The sequence below is a fragment of the Carcharodon carcharias genome, chromosome 31 (assembly GCF_017639515.1).
Source record: "Carcharodon carcharias isolate sCarCar2 chromosome 31, sCarCar2.pri, whole genome shotgun sequence".
Classification (NCBI taxonomy): Eukaryota; Metazoa; Chordata; class Chondrichthyes; order Lamniformes; family Lamnidae; genus Carcharodon; species Carcharodon carcharias.
Window position 1 is genome coordinate 21,224,347 of NC_054497.1, and position 15,300 is coordinate 21,239,646.

General features: G+C 46.7%; 1 protein-coding gene across 2 annotated transcripts in view; it reads right to left on the minus strand.

Moving 5' to 3' along the window:
* The window catches only part of pick1 (protein interacting with prkca 1), a 42,619-nt gene extending 27,934 nt beyond the window's left edge, over positions 1-14,685 (minus strand). The window contains exons 1-2 of one of the 2 annotated variants that reach the window (XM_041178122.1): positions 14,589-14,685; positions 2,007-2,084 (exon numbers count right to left, since the gene is read on the minus strand). In XM_041178122.1, the coding sequence (XP_041034056.1) occupies positions 2,007-2,047 (41 nt within the window). In that variant the 5' untranslated portion in view covers positions 2,048-2,084; positions 14,589-14,685. Of the gene's footprint in view, positions 1-2,006; positions 2,085-3,153; positions 3,253-14,588 lie in introns of those variants that run through there. The other variant, XM_041178123.1, reaches the window with a different exon arrangement.
* Between the last annotated feature and the right edge of the window lie 615 nt (positions 14,686-15,300).

Below are 15,300 nucleotides of genomic sequence, written 5' to 3' on the forward strand. Positions count from 1 at the left end.
GTGGAGAGAGTGAATGTTTAAGGTAATAGATGGGGTGCCAAACAAGCAGGCTGCTTTGTCCTGGATGGTGTTGAGCTTCTTGAGTGCTGGAGCTGCACACATCCAGGCATGTGAAGAGTATTCCTTCAGATTCCCGCTTTGTGCCTTGAAGATGGTGGACAGGCTTTGGGGAGTCAGGAGGTGAGTTATTCGCCTCAGAATTCCCAGCCTCTGAACTGCTCTTGTAGCCAGTGTTGATATGATTGGTCCAGTTCAGTTTCTGGTCAATGGTAACCTCCCAGGATGTTGATCATGGAGTTTCCAGTGATGTTCTGTCAATCAACATTACAGGGAGATGGTTAGCTTCTCTTTTGTTGTAGATAGCCATTACCTGGCACTGGTGTGACGCAAATAGTACTTAACAATTACCAGCCAAAGTCTGTATGTTGCCCATGTCTTGCTGCATGCGAGTAATGGACTGCTTCAGTTGCCAACTTGGTCAAACCTTCCTTGATGTGAAAGGCAATCACTCTCAACTCATCTCTGGAGTTCAGCTGTTTTGTCCATATTTGGCCCCAAGACCATGATGAAGCCAAGAGCCGCTAGGCCCCGGCACAGCCCAAACTGAGCATCAGTGAGCAGGTTATTGCTGGGTAAGTGCCTGTTGATAGCACTATCGATGACACCTTCTATCACTTTGCTGACGATCAAGGGTAGAGTGATGTGGCGGTAATTGGCCAGTTTTCATTTGTCCTGCGTTTTGTGGGCAGGACATTCCTGGGCAATTTTCCACATTGCCGGGTAGATGTCAGCATTGTAGCTATACTGGAACAACTTGGCTAGGGGCATGGACAAGTCTTCAGTAATGCAGCTGGGATGTGGTCAGTGCCCATAGCCTTTGCTGTATCCAGTGCCTTCAGCTGTTTCTTGATATCACGTGCAGCGAACTGAATTGGCTGAGGACCAGGTGACATTCGGAAAATGAACCGGAGAAGCAATTCAATAATTCAATAATACCATGACAGGGGCTGAATATTCAGAGGTTAAGGAAGGAATAGCAAAGGCATTTGTGTATAGATATACACACACATATAAAAAAAAATCTGAACGAGATAAAAAAAACTATAGACCAGGTAGCTTAGTAACAATGATAGGAAAGATAATGGAATCTTTACTCCAAGATGTAATAGAAAAACATCTAGGAACTTGAAATATTATACAGTCATCACGGATTTCAAAAGGTGAGGTCATGCTTTATCTTATTGGATCGGTGCGTATAATGAGAAACTAGACAAACATATGAAAGAGAAAAGTTTAGAGGGGGATGCTGATTGAGTTATATGTAGATGGAGGGAAGGAGACTCATGTGGAACATTAACACTAGAAAACACCAGCTGGGCCAGTTTCTACACAGTAAAGTCTATGTAATTATGTGATCAGTGGCTCACTTCCTGACCCCACAAAGCCTCTCTAGCGCCTATAAGGCTGAGATCAGGAGTGTGATGGGACACTCCTCACTCATCTGGATGGTGCAGACTCAGCAACACGTAAATAGCTCGACACCATCCTTGACAGAGCAGTCCGCTTGATCATTACACCCGTGACTGGGCTCAGTATCCACTCCCTCCAACACCGGCACACCGTGACTGGAGTGTGCACCATCTAGAAGGGGCACAGCAACAGCTCACCAAGGTTTCTTCACCAAAACCTCCCAAAACCCACAACCGCCATCATTGCGAACAGGTAGATGGGAACACCACCACCTTCAAGTTCCCCTCCAAGTCACATACCTGACTTGAATGTCTATCACTGTTCCTTCATCGCTACTGGATCAAAACCTTAGAACACCCTGCCTGACAGTCTTCTGGGCTGGGATGGTGCATCATAACCTTCTCAGTGACAGCAGAGACAGACTATAAATACCGGCTTTGCCATTGGCACCCACATCCCATGAATGCACACAAATCAGTAACAGATAATAACGTTTGGTGCCACTTGAGTATTTAATCAGAGTAACAATTACTCACAATTTATCCTCTTCAATTTCAAAATCCATGTCACCGAACATTATAATTTTCTCGCCAGTCTCTGGCTGCTTCTAGTCTCTGTGGAGAAGAACTTTCTATGAGTGGGATCCAACATTCATGTTTAGTGTTACATTGGAGAGTTTAACACGTTCTGTCCAATCTGCCCCTATCAACGTGCTCCCCGCAGGCAGTTCTTCCAAGGAAAGGGAAGGTGCAAAACTTACTATTGACACAAAAATAAAAGCAAAATATTGCAGATGCTGAAAATCGGAAACAAAAACAGAAAATGCTAGAAAAACTTAGCAGGCAGAGTTAACGTTTCGAATCTGTATGACTCTTCTTCAGAGCTAAAAAGAGATAGGAATGTGATGGATTTTATACTGTTTAAAATGGGGTGGAGCAAAATAGAAGGTCTGGGATAGGTGGGAGCCAAGGAGTGATTTGACAAAGATGTCATGGACACAAGGGAGTGTTAATGGTGGTGTTAAAGACTAAAGAAGGCACTAATAGTGGCATAAAGGTAACTCAGCAGAATGTGTTAATAACAGAACAAGGGTCAGCACTCTCTGAAAGCAAAACGTGAGAACAAGTGACAGCTGGCCCTGATGGCAGGGGTGGGATGCAATCATAGAAAGTGCAAAACCTGCCCCTTTACCTCCTTCCTCCTCACCATCCAAGGCCCCAAACATTCCTTTCAGGTGAAGCAGCGCTTCACTTGCACCTCCTTCAATTTGGTCTACTGTATTTGCTGCTCCCAATGCGATCGCCACTACACTGGGGAGATCGCATTGTGGAACACCTTCGCTCAGTCCCCAAGCACCTTCCTGTCACTTGCTATTTCAACTTGCTGTCATGCCCACATGTCCGTCCTTGGCCTGCTGCAATGGTCCAGTGAAGCTCAACGCAAACTGGAGGAACAGCACCTCATCTTCCGATTAGGCACTTTACAGCCTTCCGGACTTAACATTGAGTTCAACAACTTCAGATCATGAACTCTCCTCCATCTGGACCCCTTTTTAAAACCAAGTTTTTCCCCCCAAACCGTAAATCCCCCCCTTCCCCCACAAAGCCAACTGTCATTTGTTTTTATATTTTGCTATCACAGTGCTGACCCTTGTTCTGCTAATAACACGTTCTGCTATCTTACCTTTAGCTCCCACCTATTCCTGACATCCATTTTGCTCCATCCCGTCTTCAACAGTACAAAATCCAGTTGGCATGGTCCACACAGGTACCAACGACATTGGGGAAATGAGTTGCTGCTGAGGTGTGAGGGTCGAAATTAAAATCAGAATCACAAAGGTAATAATAATCTCTGGATTGTTAGCTCTGGGCTGAGCCACACACTAACTGACATACAGGCAAAGCAGATGGGAGAGTTGAATGTGTGGTGGAAAGATTTGTGTGGGAGGCAGGAGTTTCAGTTCATGGGCCACTAGCACCAGTTTTGAGGAAAGAGGGAGTTGTTCTTAGGATAGGCTCTACTTAAACCTAATTGGAGCCAGTGTCTGATTTCAGTCTTGAACATGTTCAATGATTGAGCTTCCACAACCCTCTGGGGTAGAGATCTCCAAAGATTCACCACCCTCTGAGTGAAGAAATTCTTCTTCATCTCAGTCTTAAATGGCCTGCCCCTTATCCTGAGATGATGTCCTCTGGTTCTAGACTCACCAGCCAGGGAAAACATCCTATCCACATCTACTGTGTCACACCCTGTAAGAATTTTGTAAGTTTCAATGAGATCTCTTTTCATTCTTCGAAACTCTAGAAAATCCAGGCCCAGTTTCCTCAATCACTCCTCGTAAGACTATCCTGCCAAGTAAGTATCACTTGGGGTTGTAGACACAGTTTAAAAAAAAGACTTACATCTCCATAGCACCTTTCACAGCCACTGGACATCCCAAAGTGCTTTGCAGCCAATGAAGTATTTTTGAAGCGAGGTCACTTGTAATGTAGGAAACACGCAGCCAATTTGCACACAGCAAGCTCCCATAAGCAGCAATGTGATAAAGACCCAGTTAACCTGATTTTGTGATGTTGACTGAGGGACAAATATTGGTCAGGGCACCAGGAAAAACTCCCCTACTCTTCAGCAGTGAGGGGGGGAAGGCCGAAGAGAGGGGAAACTTGTAAATCTAAAGCAAAAAAGTTAAGGTCACAGAGCAGCGTAGCGATTTGGATAAGACAAGCAGAATGTGACAGGAAGGGACAATAGTCCCTTAGTTTAATAGTTTAACAATAGTTGTGCATCTGTGAATGAGGGAAAAGTAACGAAAAGTAAAATGTAAGGGCACTTTAGCTGAACGAAAGAAGCCTTCATAATAAGATGGTTGAATTAATAACACAAATAGAGACAAATAGATTTGATCCAACAGTCATCACAGAGGCATAATTGCCTGGTAACTAAGGTTGGGATCTAAATTTTCCAATGGAAAAGGGGAGGATGGCTCGATATTAAAGGATGACATCAGGACAGGTAGCTGGCAGATGCAGCAAGCAATTAGGAAGGCAAATGGTATGGTGGCCTTCATCACAAGGGAATTTCAGTACAGGAGTGAAGATGTCTTGTTGCAATTGTACCAAACCATGATGAGACTGCACTTGGAATATTGTGTACAGTTTTGGTCTCCTTATCTAAGGAAGGATATACTTACCATAGAGGTGTGCAACAAAGGTTCACCAGACTAATCCCTGGGATGGCAGGATAGTCTTATGAGGAGTGATTAAGGAAACTGGGCCTGGATTTTCTAGAGTTTCGAAGAACGAGAGCTGATCTCATTGAAACTTACAAAATTCTTACAGGGTGTGACACAGTAGATGTGGATAGGATGTTTTCCCTGGCTGGTGAGTCTAGAACCAGAGGACACCGTCTCAGGATAAGGGGCAGGCCATTTAAGACTGAGATGAAGAAGAATTTCTTCACTCAGAGGGTGGTGAATCTTTGGAGTTCTCTACCCCAGAGGGTTGTGGAAGCTCAATCATTGAACATGTTCAAGACTGAAATCGATGGATTTCTGGATTCTAATGGCATCAAGAGTTATAGGGATAGTGGGGAAAAATGGCGCAGAGGTAGATGATCAGGCATGATCTGTTAGAATGGTGGAGTGGGTTCGATGGGCCTAATGGCCTACTCCTGCTCCTATGTTCCTATGACAGGAGTGAAAAAGGGCCTTGGCTTGGAAAAGCAGTAAGTAGATTAGGGTGTGGGTGAAGATAACGAATAACGAGGGTCAGATAACACTGACAGGAGTCGTTTATCAGCCCTCAACAGTAATTCTACCATTGGACAGACCAAGAAACGAGAAGCTCGTATTAAAGGTAATGTAATAACCATGAAGAACTTTAATCTTCATCTCAAATGCACAAATCAAATCAGTAAAAGTAGTTGGGCGGATGGGTTCATGGAATGAATCCAAGACAAGTACTTGAGAACATATGAAATAGGAGCAGGCGTTGACCACTTGGCTGCTTGAGACAGCTCCAACATTCAATACAATCATGGCTGATCTTCTGCCTTAACTCCACTTCCCTGCCCATTCCCTGTATCCCTTGACTCTGTGACAGACACAAAAATCTGCATATTCCAGCCTTAAATATATTGAGCAATTGAGCACCCACAACCCTCTGGTGTAGAGAATTCCAAAGATTCACAACCCTTTGAGTGAAGAGACTTCTTCTCAACTCAGTCCTCAGCCTCTTATCCTGAGACTGTGCCCCCGTGTTTTAAATTTCCCGACCAGCAGGAACAATCTCTCAGCGTCTATCCTGTCAAGCCCCTTCAGAATCTTATAAGTTTCAATGAGATCGCCTCTCATTCTTCTGAACTCCAGAGAACATGGACCTAATTTACTCAGTTTCTCATCACAGAACAACCCCCTCATCCCAGGGACCAATCTAGTGAACCTTCGCTGTACTATCTCAAATTCAAGTATCAATTTCCTTAGATATAGAGAACAAAACTGCACACGGTACTCCAGATGTAGTGTCACCAAAGCCCCGTTCAATTGTAGCAAGCCTTCTTTATTCTTGTACCTTAATCCCCTTGCATTAAAGACAAACATATCATTTGCCTTCCTAATTGCTTGCTGTACCTGCATGAGACAGTTTTCTTGAACAATAGATTGTGGGACCAACCAGGCTATTTGAGATTTTGTTTTGTATTATGAGTCAGGGTTAATTAGTAAAGGGGTCCTTTGGGAAAGAGTGATCATAAAATGAATTTGAGAGCGATGTACGTTAGTCCAAAGCTAGAGTATTGAACTTAAATAAATTAAATTACATTGTTCTGAGGGGTGAGTTAGCTCAGTTTGATTGGTCTGACAATATGTGAACAATGGCGAACAATTAAGGTGATTGGCAAAAGAACCAGAGGGGACATGCGGAAAAACTTTTTTACGCAGAGAGTGGTTAGGATCTGGAATTTATTGTGGCGGAGGCAGATTCAGTCGTGGCTTTCAAAAGGGAATTGGGGAATTATCTGAAGAGAAAAAAAACATGCAAGGCTACAGGCAAAAGATAGGGGAGCAGGACCAGGTGAATTGTTCTTGCGAAGAGCCAGTACAGACATGACAGGCTGAATGGCCTCCTTCTGTGCTGTAACCATTCTATGATACTATTCTAGGAAATACTGCATAATTCTCAATCAACGTATATTCCCTTGAGAAATAAAAACTTCACAGGGAAAGAGATCCCTCCATGGCTAACTAAAGAGGTTAAGGATAGCATTAAATTAACAAAGTGGCTTTTGTCAAGAAAAGTAAGAAGCCAGGAGATTGGGAGTGTTTTAGAAACAAGCAAAGGGTGGCCAAAAATTGATAAAGAGGATAAAACTAGAATTTGAGAGTTAATGAGCAAGACATAGAAGAACAGGTTGTAAGAGCTTCTGCAAGTATGTGAAGAGAAAGGGAGTAGCAAAGGTAATTATGGGACCCTTAGAGGCTGAGTCAGGAGAAATTATAATTGGGAATAAGGAAATGACAGAGATATTAAACAATATTTAGGCTGGATTTTTATTCTGGGGCTGGGATCTTCCAGTTTTTTGAGTGGCAGCCCAATTAGTGGCCAGTGGCTGAGCTCGCTGTCCAATTAAGGACTGAGACTGGCTCCCGAAACTGCGATGGGTGGTTGTCAACAGGACGCTCTTCAGTACTGAGAGTGTGGTAACCCTACTGTCAGAGGTGGACACAACTGCTGTAGGTGAGAGAGACCGAGACACAGAGAGAGAGAGGGAGTGAGAGAGAGAAAGAGAGAGATGGGGGAGACATACTGAAAGAGAGGGAGGGAGAGAGAGAAAGAGAGAGAGAAACAGACAGACAGAGGGAGAGAGAGAGGGAGAGAAAGAGGGAGAACAGGGAGGGGGGAAGAGAGACAGCCAGAAATATGGAAAGAGAGGGAGAGACAGAGAGGGGGAGAGAGAGACAGAAAGACAGACAGATAGAGGGGGAGAGAGACCCTCTCAGAACCTTTCAAACGTTCTAAAATTAAAACTGGTCACAGCTGTAAGAGTGTCATTCTGGTTGGGGAGTTGTCTGCAGGGTGGTCTGTGGGCGCATCTGTGGTCATTTATTAACTGTGACATGGAGGGTTTAACAAGCCATTTGGGGTGCTGGACCCCCGTCTGCTGTTAGAAGGTTGCCTCCTTTCATCAGGCAGAGGACCTTAACAGGCCCTTTAATAAGGCTAATTAGTTACCTGCTACTTGCGAACAGTTAGCCTGACATCAGCTGTTGGGAAAATGCTGGAATCTATTACAATATTAAGGAAGCGGTAAGAGGAAACTTAAAAAGAAATCATAATATGACTAGGCAGAGTCAACACAGATTTACAAAAGGGATATCTTGTACGACAATCAGTTAGAGTTTTTGAGAATGTATCTAGCAAGGTAGATAAAGGGGAACCAGTAGATGTACTATATTTGAATTTGAATTCCATCTACAAGATACACTAGCAATTTGTCAAGCCTCTTCGACAGCACCTTCCAAAACCATGACCATTACCATCTAGAAGGACAAGAGCAGCAGACGCTTGGTAACACCACCTGTAAGTTCCCCTCCAAATCACTCACCATCCTGACTTGGAAATATATCACCGTTCCTTCACTGTCACTGGGTCAAAATTCTGAAACTCCCTTCCGAACAACACTGTGGCTGTACCTACACCACAGGGACTGCAGCGGTTCAAGAAAGTGGCTCACCATTACCTTCTCGAGGGCAACTAGGGAGGGGCAACAAATGCTGGCCTCGCCAGTGACACTCATGTTGCGGGAATGAACAACTAAAATAAACAATTTTCAAACAGCATTCAGTAAGGTGCCGCGCAAAAGGTTTTCTTTTTTAAAAAAATCATAAGCAAAGGGTACAAATATTTCCAAGATAAAGCTATCAACTTATTCATCCCATCTACATTTCCTTGACCTTCACTGGAATGAACGTGGATTTGCACAAGTGCCCATATGGTTAAGGGCATCATTGATAGAGGATTAAAGGACCAAAAACAGAGAGTAAGACTAAACCGGTAATTTACAGGTTGATAGGTTGTTATTAGTGGGGAGCCAGAAGGATCAGCTGTTTACTATCTAATCAAGTTTGCTGACCATACAAATCTACATGTGGAAGTAAGCTGTGAGGAGGATGCAAAGAGTCTGTAAAGGGCTAAAGATAGGTTAAATGAGTGGACAAGAAGGCAGGTGGAGTATATTGCAATAAAATGTGAGATTATTCACTTTGTGGGAAGAACAGAAAATTAATATTTTTTAAATGGTGAGAAACTACAAAGCGTTAATGTTCTGTGGGATTTTGATGCCTTTGTACACGAAGCACAGGAAGTCTACATGGAGGTACAGGATGTGAAATGTTAACTCTTGTTTCCCTCTCTACAGGTGCTGCCTGCCTGCTGAGTATTTCCAGCATTTTTTATTTTAATTTTAAGAAGGCAATTGATATGTCGGCTTTTTTTTGCAAGAGGATTGGAGTATAAGAGTAAAAGAAATCCTGCTGCAATTGCACAAGACTTTAGTGAGATCATACTTGGGAGTCCAAAACAAAAACAAAAACAGAATTACCTGGAAAAACTCAGCAGGTCTGGCAGCATCGGCGGAGAAGAGTTGACGTTTCGAGTCCTCATGAACCATCGTCAAGTTCTGTCGAAGGGTCATGAGGACTCGAAACGTCAACTCTTTTCTTCTCCGCCGATGCTGCCAGACCTGCTGAGTTTTTCCAGGTAATTCTGTTTTTGTTTTTGTTTTGGATTTCCAGCATCCGCAGTTTTTTTGTTTTTATCATACTTGGGAGTACTGTGCGCAGTTTTAGGGCAGAATTTTATGGCCCCGTTTTGGCGGGGATGGAGCTGTAAAATGCGGCGAGACATTATAAACCCCATTGACGACAGCGGGAATGTAAAATCCCACTGCTGTAAAATTCTGCCCTTAGACTCCATACCCAGGGAATAATATATTTAGAGGGGGTTGCAATGAGAGTTCATTTGACTGATTCCCAGGGAGAATTGTCCAATAAGGAGCGATTTTTAAATTTTAATTTTTTTATTCATTCACGGGATGTGGGTGTCGCTGGCTGGCCCAGCATTTATTGCCCATCCCTAGTTTCCCTTGAGAAGGTGGTAGTGAGCTGTCTTCTTGAACCGCTGCAGTCACTGCAGTGTAGGTACATCCACAGTGCTGTTAGGGAGGGAGTTCCAGGATTTTGACCCAGTGACAGTGAAGGAATGATGATATATTTCCAAGTCAGGATGGTGAGTGACTTGGAGGGGAACTTCCAGGTGGTGGTGTTGCCATGTATCTGCTACCTGTGTCTTTCTAGATGGTAGTGGTCGTGGGTTTGGAAGCTGCTGTCTGGGAGCCTTGGTGATTTCTGCAGGGCATCTTGTAGATGGTACACACTGCTGCTACTGTGCGTCAGTGGTGGAGGGAGTGAATGTTTGTGGATGTGGTGCCAATCAAGTGGGTTGCTTTGTCCTGGACGGTGTCAAGCTTCTTGAGTGTTGTTGGAGCTGCACTGTTCCAAGTAAGTGGAGAATATTCCATCACACTCCTGGCTTGTGCCTTGTAGATGGTGGACAGGCTTTAGGCAGTCAGGAGGTGAGTTGCTCACTGTAGTCTTCCTAGCCTCTGATCTGCTCTTATAGCCACAGCATTTATATGGCTAGTCCAGTTCAGCTTCTGGTCAATGGTAACCCCCAGGATGTTGATAGTGGGGGATTCAGCAATGGTAATGCCATTAAACGTCAAGGGGTGATGCTTAGATTCTCTCTTGTTGGAGATGGCATTGTCTGACACTTATGTGGCACGAATGTTATTTGCCACTTGTCAGCCCAAGCCTGGATATTGTAGGGTCTTGCTGCATTTGGACATGGACTGCTTCAGTATCTGAGGAGTCACAAATGGTGCTGAAGATTGTGCAATCATCAGCGAACATCCCCAGCTCTGACCTTAGTATGGAAGGAAGGTCATTGACGAAACAGCTGAAGATGGTTGGGCAGAGGACACTATCCTGAGGAACTTGTGCTGTGACGTCCTGGAGATGACTGACCGCCAACAACCACAACCATCTTCCTTTGTGCTAGGTATGACTCCAACCAGTGGAGAGTTTTCCCCCTCATTCCCATTGACTCCAGTTTTGCTAGGGCTCCTTGATGCCACACTCGGTCAATGCTGCCTTAATGTCAAGGGCAGTCACTCTCACCTCAGCTCGGAAGTTCAGCTCTTTTGTCCATGTTTGAACCAAGGCTGCAATGAGGTCATGAGCTGAGTTGCCCTGGCGGGTGCGGCAAGTTCTGGAGCACAAGTCCTATTGCCAGAATATTGTCAGAACACATAGTCTTTGCAGTTTCAGTACCTTCCGCTGTTTCTTGATATCATATAGAGTGAATTGAATTGGCTGAAGACTGGCACCTGTAATCTGGGGACCTCCAGAGGAGACTGAGTTGGATCATCGATTTGGCACTTCTGGCTGAAGATTGTAGCCTTATCTTTTGCACTGATGTGCTGGGCTTCCCCATCATTGAGGCTAGGGAACTCCAGTGAGTTGTTTAATTGTCCAATTCACAACTGGATCTGGCAGGACTGCAGAGCTTAGATCTGATCCATTGGTGATGGGATTGTTTAGCTCTATCACTTGCTGCTTATGCTGTTTGGCACGCAAGTAGTCCTGAGTTATAGCTTATAGGGGTCACCTCATTTTTAGTTATGTCTGGTGCTGCTTCTGGCATGCCTTCCTGCACTCTACATTGAACCAGGGTTGATCCCCTGGCTTGATGATAATGGTAGAGTGGGAGATATGCCGGGCAATGAGATTACAGATTGTGTTTGAATACAATTCTGCTGATGCTGATGGCCCACAGCGCCTTAGGGATGTCCAGTCTTGAATTGCTAGATCTGTTCGAAATCTATCCCATTTAGCTGGGTGGTAGTGCCACACATGATGGAGGGTATCCTCAATGTGAAGATGGGAGTTCGTCTCCTCAACGACTGTGCGATGGTCACTCCTACTGATACTGTCATGGACAATGTATCTGCGGCAGGTATGCTGGTGAGGATGAGGTCAAGTATGTTTTTCCCTCTTGTTGGTTCCCTCACCAACTGCCACAGACCCAGTCTAGCAGCTATGCCCTTTAGGACATGGCCAGCTCGGTCAGTTGTGGTGCTACTGAGACACACTTGATGATGGACATTGAAGTACTCCACCCAGAGTACATTCTGTGCCCTTGCCGCCCTCAGTGCTTCCTCCAAGTGGTGTTCAACATGGAGGAGCACTGATTCATCAGCTGAGGGAGGGCGGTATGTGGTAATCAGCAGATCTCCTTGCCCATGTTTGACCTGACACCATGAGACTTCATGCGGTCTGGAGTCGATGTTGAGAACTCCCAGGGCAACTCCCTCCCGACTGTACACCACTCTGCCGCAGCCTCTGCTGGGCCTGTCCTGCCAGTGGGACAGGACATACCCGGGGATGGTGATGTCTGGGACATGATCTCTAAGGTATGATTCCTTGAGGATGACTATGTCAGACTGTTGCTTGACTAGTCTGTGAGACAGATCTTCCAATTTTGGCACAACCCCCCAGATATTAGTAAGGAGGACTTTGCAGGGTTGACAGGGCTGAGTTTGCTGTTGTGGTTTTTGGGTCGGTGCTGGGTGGTCAGTCCAGTTCCATTGGGTTAGGCCTATGCTCACTGCAGTTTAAGAATGAAACATATTGAAACATATAAGATTTTAAAAGGCTTGAGATGCTGAGAGGATGGAGAATCTAGAAGCAGGGGACACAGTCTCAGGATTAGGGATTGGTGATTTTGAACTGAGGGTTGTGAAGATTTTGAAATCTCCACCCCAGAAGACTGAATATACTTAAGGCCAATGTTTTTGGACCCTAAGGAAATTGTAGGATAAGGGGATTGGTAGGAAAGAGGAGGTCGAGAATCAGCCATGATCTTATTAGATGATGGACAGGCCATTTGGTCTATTCCTGCTCCTATTTTATATGTTCTAATACAGGTAGAGGATCTTAAAATAAGGGCAAAATCAAAAGGTCCCCTTTCCTTAGATGCCCATCTCACACCCCACAAATCCCAGTCCCTCTTCACTTAGATCCGAATCCCTCTTCCATCAGAACCCAATCCCTCTCCCCTCGGATCCCAATCCTGTCGCAACCCAATCCCTCTCCCCTCGGATCCCAATCCTATCAGAACCCAATCCCTCTCCCCTCGGATCCCAATCCTGTCAGATCCCAATCCCTCTCCCCTCGGATCTCAATCCTGTCAGATCCCAATCCCTCCCTCAGATGCCAATCCTGTCAGATCCCAATCCCTCCCTCAGATCCCAATCCCTTGGATCCCAATCCTGTCAGATCCCAATCACTCCTCCCCTCAGACCCCAATCCCTCTCCCCTCAGATCCCAATCCCTCCTCCCCTCAGATCCCAATCCCTCTCCCCTCAGACCCCAATCCATCTCCCCTCAGATCCCAATCCCTCTCCCCTCAGACCCCAATCCCTCTCCCCTCAGATCCCAATCCATCTCCCCTCAGACCCCAATCCCTCTCCCCAGACCCCAATCCCTCTCCCCTCAGACCCCAATCCCTCTCCCCTCAGACCCCAATCCCTCTCCCCTCAGACCCCAATCCATCTCCCCACAGACCCCAATCCCTCCTCCCCTCAGACCCCAATCCCTCTCCCCTCAGACCCCAATCCATCTCCCGTCAGACCCCAATCCCTCCTCCCCTCAGACCCCAATCCCTCTCCCCTCAGATCCCAATCCCTCCCCACAGACCCCAATCCCTCCTCCCCTCAGACCCCAATCCCTCTCCCCTCAGATCCCAATCCATCTCCCCTCAGACCCCAATCCCTCTCCCTCAGACCCCAATCCCTCTCCCCTCAGATCCCAATCCATCTCCCCTCAGATCCCAATCCCTCTCCCCTCAGATCCCAATCCATCTCCCCACAGACCCCAATCCCTCCTCCCCTCAGACCCCAATCCATCTCCCCTCAGACCCCAATCCCTCTCCCCTCAGATCCCAATCCCTCTCCCCTCAGATCCCAATCCCTCTCCCCTCAGACCCCAATCCATCTCCCCTCAGACCCCAATCCATCTCCCCTCAGATCCCAATCCCTCTCCCCTCAGATCCCAATCCCTCTCCCCACAGACCCCAATCCCTCCTCCCCTCAGACCCCAATCCCTCTCCCCTCAGACCCCAATCCATCTCCCCTCAGACCCCAATCCCTCTCCCCTCAGATCCCAATCCCTCTCCCCTCAGATCCCAATCCCTCTCCCCTCAGATCCCAATCCCTCTCCCCTCAGACCCCAATCCCTCTCCCCTCAGATCCCAATCCCTCCTCCCCTCAGACCCCAATCCCTCTCCCCTCAGACCCCAATCCATCTCCCCTCAGACCCCAATCCCTCTCCCCTCAGATCCCAATCCCTCTCCCCTCAGACCCCAATCCCTCTCCCCTCAGATCCCAATCCCTCTCCCCTCAGACCCCAATCCATCTCCCCTCAGACCCCAATCCCTCTCCCCTCAGATCCCAATCCCTCTCCCCTCAGATCCCAATCCCTCCTCCCCTCAGACCCCAATCCCTCTCCCCTCAGATCCCAATCCCTCTCCCCTCAGATCCCAATCCATCTCCCCTCAGACCCCAATCCCTCTCCCCTCAGATCCCAATCCCTCTCCCCTCAGACCCCAATCCCTCTCCCCTCAGATCCCAATCCCTCTCCCCTCAGATCCCAATCCCTCTCCCCTCAGACCCCAATCCATCTCCCCTCAGACCCCAATCCCTCTCCCCTCAGATCCCAATCCCTCTCCCCTCAGATCCCAATCCCTCTCCCCTCAGACCCCAATCCATCTCCCCTCAGACCCCAATCCCTCTCCCCTCAGATCCCAATCCCTCTCCCCTCAGATCCCAATCCCTCCTCCCCTCAGACCCCAATCCCTCTCCCCTCAGATCCCAATCCATCTCCCCTCAGACCCCAATCCCTCTCCCCTCAGATCCCAATCCCTCTCCCCTCAGATCCCAATCCATCTCCCCTCAGATACCAACTCCATCCTGTCAGATCCCAATCCCTGTTCCCGGTTTTTCACCTTTTTCCCCCGATCTTGCTCCGGATGTTTCTGTTTTTGAATGACGTCAGATCGGTTGGCACTGTTTGATCATTTCCTCTTCCGGTGTACTGACCCGGATTTAATTTCCCACGTGATCTCAGAGGTCGCAGATTGACATCCGGTTGGCTAATCCCCGTGCCCACCCTACGAGGGCCACACTTGGCCGCCATCTTTGATACAGGCAGAGCTTTCACCCAATCAACTCGCCAGGCGGGAGGCACTCCTTCGTCTGCCCTTTAACCCTGTTAATTGGTGTAAATTAGCAAAGTTTCCCGATTCGTTTCCGTCCTGGAGACTTTGAATTTGTTTCCCGAATGACTCCAGTTGGGTTCCCAGTCCCAACTCAACCTCCAACCTGACCTCCAATTCCCAACCCAACCCAATCCAATCTCAACCTCAAACCATAACCACAACCCAGCACCTGCCCTCAGTCCAATTCTATTTCATTCCACCAATCCCAATGCACATCCGAATGAAACCCTAATTCGTTTCAATCGCAATAATTTTAGCCAATCCTGGTCAGAGCAGGACATAGGGGAAAAGTGAATAGATTTGGGTCAAGCGTTGAGGCAACTGGGACGGGTTTATGGGTTGATTGATGGAGAGAAACCAGGGTGATGGAAACCAGCAACTGTTCGTTTAAAAAAAAGCTTCAGATGAACAATGTTAAACATCATCTAAAGAACAACCA